At 50.9% G+C, this 4,719-nt stretch overlaps 1 protein-coding gene across 3 annotated transcripts in view; it reads right to left on the bottom strand.

Moving 5' to 3' along the window:
- The window catches only part of TFAP2A (transcription factor AP-2 alpha (activating enhancer binding protein 2 alpha)), a 17,492-nt gene that overhangs the window by 5,443 nt on the left and 7,330 nt on the right, over positions 1-4,719 (bottom strand). For 2 of the 3 annotated variants that reach the window (XM_010573228.1, XM_010573226.1), the window contains 4 exons: positions 4,300-4,719; positions 1,288-1,346; positions 261-286; positions 1-29 (listed from right to left, as the gene is read on the bottom strand). The exon at positions 1-29 is cut by the window's left edge and continues 167 nt beyond it; the exon at positions 4,300-4,719 is cut by the window's right edge and continues 1 nt beyond it. In XM_010573228.1, the coding sequence (XP_010571530.1) occupies positions 1-29; positions 261-286; positions 1,288-1,346; positions 4,300-4,719 (534 nt within the window). The remainder of the gene's footprint in view (positions 30-260; positions 287-1,287; positions 1,347-4,299) is intronic. The other variant, XM_010573227.1, reaches the window with a different exon arrangement.

Genomic DNA, 4,719 nt, shown 5'->3' with positions numbered 1-4,719 from the left:
TCCGCACCGGCGGTACCCGGCGCCGGTCGCTCCCCAAAATACAGCCCGGGCCCTCCCCGGGCGGTTTTCCCCGCCGTGCCGCCGGTCGGGTCCCGGTGGCCGGGTCCGGCGCAGGGCGGGTGGTCGCCTTTCCCTTCCTCCGTCCTCCGCCCCGAGCCCGCCGGTCTTGGCGGGCGCAGCCCAAGCGAGCGGGGGGCTCCCTCGGTTTTGGATAGATCGCTTGTGACATTAATAGCTCTGGGAAGGCTAATAGATACAACAGGAGTTAAACGAACTCTTGAGATTACTAATAAAAGAGCCAATTATCATGTCGACTTGGAAAGAGCATCTCTTAAGATTTATCCCTTGCACATCTAATTTGACGTGACAAAGGCTTTACAGACGGGGGGGGTGAAACTTGGAGCTCGCTGGCTGTGCAGCCGTTAGGGTTAGAGAGGAGAGCGGCTCTGCTCGGCACCTTGCACCGGCCGGGGTACCCAAATTCCCGGCGGCTGCACAGCCGTGGCACCCCCCGGAGCAGGCAGGAGCTAGCTACGCCTTCAGCCCCCGACAGCAGGCGTTCCTCCCAAAAGCAGCTCCCTACAGGGCATCCGAACGCGAACCAGTCGCTTTCCACCGCGAACCTCCTTTGCAAACTGCCCCGTGCCACCTTTCCCAATCCTTCGCTCGTCCGAAGGAAGACGGGAAAAGAAAATCGAGTGTAAACGCGCCATAAATATTTTGCACCGTTTGGGGACCAGCTTCCAAGCAATTCAATTCCAAGTGGAGCAAAGCACACAAAGCCAACGAAAACCAAACCGCCCTGACCGACAGACATCAGTTTCCAGAAACTCGCCCTTTGCTCTCCGACAGCCCACCTCATCACCACCGTCATTTAAATAAGAAAACCCGAAGAAGGAGGAACAACGTTTTCTCTTTCACAGCCCAGTTTACCAACAACGATTAAACCCCGCCGCTCAGCCAGATGCATGGGGCAAACCATGAAACCGAATTGTTCACTAATGCACTAAATTACCGGCTCGGATTTTCTAGATCATCTGCTAACATTTTTCCTCGTTAACGACAACAATAATTAAAATACCCGGCAAACGTGGCCATTTAAGAGGGCGGATTTCAACCCGCATCGCCCGTTTTCTTTCTCAGCCTCCAACCTTTTGGCCACCAGTACGTGCCAGAGGAAGGAGCCCGGGGCCGGGAGGGTGGGGGTGAGGGGGGGGGAGGCCGGGTAAGTCGTCCCTGCGAGCAGTCCCCAGCCTGTGACGACATGTTTGGTATGCGCAAGGAAACGGCTTACCTTTCTTAATTACAGTTTGGTCTGGGATGTTAATACCGGGGTCTTCTACGTGCTGCAACAAAAGGAACAGGCAGGGATGTAAATGTACAACCACAACAAAAGGCAGGGAGGGCCGGGGTGGGATGGGGGTGCGGGAGAAGTTGTGTCCGTCCCCCCCTCCCTGGGCATGGTGCGGGGAGGGAAACAACAGATCCGGCGGAGGAGACGGGCTTTGGGGGGGGGGGGATTTCCTTTATCGGGAGGAATCCTGCTTCCCTCCCCCCCCCCCAAGAAAGGAGAAAAAAAGAAAAAAAATCACCCCCACACGCCCGGGTCTTGCCCAGCCGAGCCCGACACCCGGAGGGGCCCCCAGCTTCTCTGCGGGCTCCCTCCCCTCCCTCCCCGGGAAACAGCCCCTGCCCGGCCCGGCCCGGCCCTTCCCCGCCGCTGCTCCCGCTCCCGCGCCCGCGGGAGGGAAAGCACAAAGGAGCGGGGACCGGTGCGGTGCCGGGGGGGGTGTGGGGGGGTGGCCCACGCACCCCACGCGGCCCCGGGCTCCCCCACTATTGTCCCCTCGCAGGTTCCGCGGTGGCGGCTACAGCTGGGGTTCGCGCGGCGGAGTCACGACGTGATTAGAAAGTCAAATGAAATCATGTTTTCTAATTCCAAAAACTGACAGGCAATATAATGTCTGGCTGTGTTTACAAATTAACACCAGTGCTGCTGAGATAGAAGATTTCGCAATCGTTACAAAACCCAGGCATTACCATTTAAAAAACTATTACTTCCTTCTCTAGTCTTTGTCCAACAATAATACTGATTCTAACATTTTCCATTCTGTCTTGGATTTATGCTCCTGTTAATTGTGCCTGATCTCAATGATTCCGGGTGGATGGTACTAAGTTGCTTTATTACAGGTTTTATTATACTCAATGCTCTCATTTGTAACTTGCCTAAAGTGCTTCTGGATTTAAGTATAATTAAATTGAGAAATGTTCAGAAATGACTACTGCTGCAGTTCTTGTGTTTTAACTATATGGGGAAATATGATCCCTTTATGCATGCACCCTAAACCCATAAAGTAAATGTAGTGTGGCATAATACTTTTATTTGTGTTATTTCTACACATATTCCATACAGGGAGGACTGTTAAGTTTAAAATCCCACAGAGATATTTATGATTAAATAATTTTCACCGTCTACTTGATTTTCTTAAATATTCAGCGGTCGTTTTTATTAAAGGTTAACTGTTGCAGCAACGGAAAAATTCAAAAACGACCTTTTCCCGACCCAGATTTCTGCAAAGGATTTTTTTTTTTTTTTTTTTGCATAACTAGATAAAATATTCTTAAAAGATACATCCTCTTATTTTTATGCTTTCCTTCATGCAGCCTGCCGATTCAGTTTTACAGAGAGAAGGAAAAAAAAATTGGCTGGGCTGGTTTAAGGATTTAAACCAGATGGCATTTGGTTTTCACGAAGTATAGCAATGCTATTAATTCATAGATCTGCAGAGGAGGCTTCCCGAATCAGCCCACTGCCACGGAGCACAATTGAGGAGAGGGAGAATTCAAGAGAACATTTCAGGTCATGTTCCTCCTACAGCAATCGGGGCTTGCAGTCAACAAATTAGTTTATTCTTACTGTTGCCTCCATGTTATTTTATATCAAGATTAAAGAATCGACCTGCTTTTAACGGATCCAAATTGCTTACTAAATCCTCCACTTTGGGAAACGTATGCGTTTATTGCAAAACTGCTAAACATAACCAGCAATTTTCTGTGGCTAATTTAGCCAGATGAGGGCTGTAATAAATTCACTATTTTCCCCGAGTATAATTTACAAAAGATTTCAAAATGACCCCCAAAAATAGGTAAGTTCATCTGAACATTATCCTTGCAACACGAAACTGTACTCATTAAACTGTCAGCGAATATATTGTTGTAATATTTGATCCTGTAATTTGGGATGGCATTTCAGCAAAAATCACATCCAGATACCACAGTTCCCTCCTCCTCTTTCCTCCTGCAAGTCGAGCAGCTTCAGTCCCTCAGCATGAGCTCTGTGGGCTTTAATAAATTTATTGCCATGTTCTAATTCCATTTTCGGGGAGAAACTCAGAAAGATGAACTTTGATCACAACCTATCACATTGCATAAGGCCACTTTCCTAACCGAACAATAGCCCCGGCTTGCTTTGTAAATAGCCCGTGCGCTAATGTCATGCTTAATTAGGAATCATTTTTTAATCCGTATTTATCGATAACAGAATTAGGTTCCCCAAATAATGCACCCTCCAATAGGCTCCCAACATTTAATTTAATAGAGGGTGTAGCAGGTCTGCCTCGAATTTGATAACCTATAGCTAATGATTTATGAGGTCATCCCTTTGCAACGAAAAGAAGGCGGCAGCGTTTTAGTATACCTCTTTGCTGATTTGTCAATTAATTCCTTTAGAGAAGAGGATCTGCCCGTACCCTCTTACAACTTTGGATGTCGTTATCCCGTATGCCAATTCTGTAATCACGGGAAACCGATTTTTCCTTCTTAGGCCACTTTCACCCACTTTTTTTTTTTTTTTCCTTCCCCCTTTACGTTTGCCTGGGAGGACATTTAATGAGATCTCGCGTTTCAGACTCGTGTTTTTCCCAAGGCAGCGAGAAATCCCCAAATGCACGGCCCTGTGGTGATATTATATATTCTTCCAATCGTAACAGCTTATTGTCATTGAGGAGGAAAGATATTGTTAACGATGACAGTAATTTGATTTATTTATATTTTAGCGGGCACGTTAGCGGGGAGGCGTCGCGCAGGGATGAGCCGAGAGAACCTATTGTTCTAGGTGGGGGCTTCGCCTTTCTTGGGGGGGGGGTGTCTCATCTTCCCTCCCCCTTTTTTTTGGGGGTGGGGGTGGGGTGGGGTGGGGGTGTCCCCCTCCCTCCCCCCCGAAGTTCAGCTCCCGCGGGGAGGGGGAAAGAGGGGCGAGCGGGCCCCGGAGGTGGGGGGGTGGGGGGGTTCTTTGCTTACCGGCACGTCCTCGATGGCGTGGGGGATGGAGTGGAGGGGCAGGTCGGCCAGCCCCGAGCCCAGCCCGTGCGGGGCGTGCAGCAGGTCGTCGTGCCGCCGGTAGTCCCTGCGTGGGTCGAGCCCCGAAAGCTGGTGGGGTAAACCCCGGTGCGTGTGGAGTAAGCCAGTCTCCTGGCTCTGCCTCTGTCCCGGCCATCCTGGGTGTTGGGGTTGCGGCTGGGCATGGAGGGGGTTGAGGCTGTAGGGGTCGTTCACGTGGGAGTAGGGGTCCTGAGACTGGGGGTAGATGGGTTGGTAAGGGGGGGGGAGGTGGGGGGGCGGGAGGTGGGGGGTGGGGGTGTGGGAGAGCGGCGGGGCGCTGGTGTAGGGAGACTGACCCACGGTCCCCAACTGGGGTAGCCGGGCTGTCCCGTTGCTGGT

This window comes from Haliaeetus leucocephalus, unplaced genomic scaffold, assembly GCF_000737465.1.
Source record: "Haliaeetus leucocephalus isolate CR32 unplaced genomic scaffold, Haliaeetus_leucocephalus-4.0 Scaffold373, whole genome shotgun sequence".
NCBI lineage: Eukaryota > Metazoa > Chordata > Aves > Accipitriformes > Accipitridae > Haliaeetus > Haliaeetus leucocephalus.
This window is presented reverse-complemented; position numbering and strand designations above follow the sequence as displayed.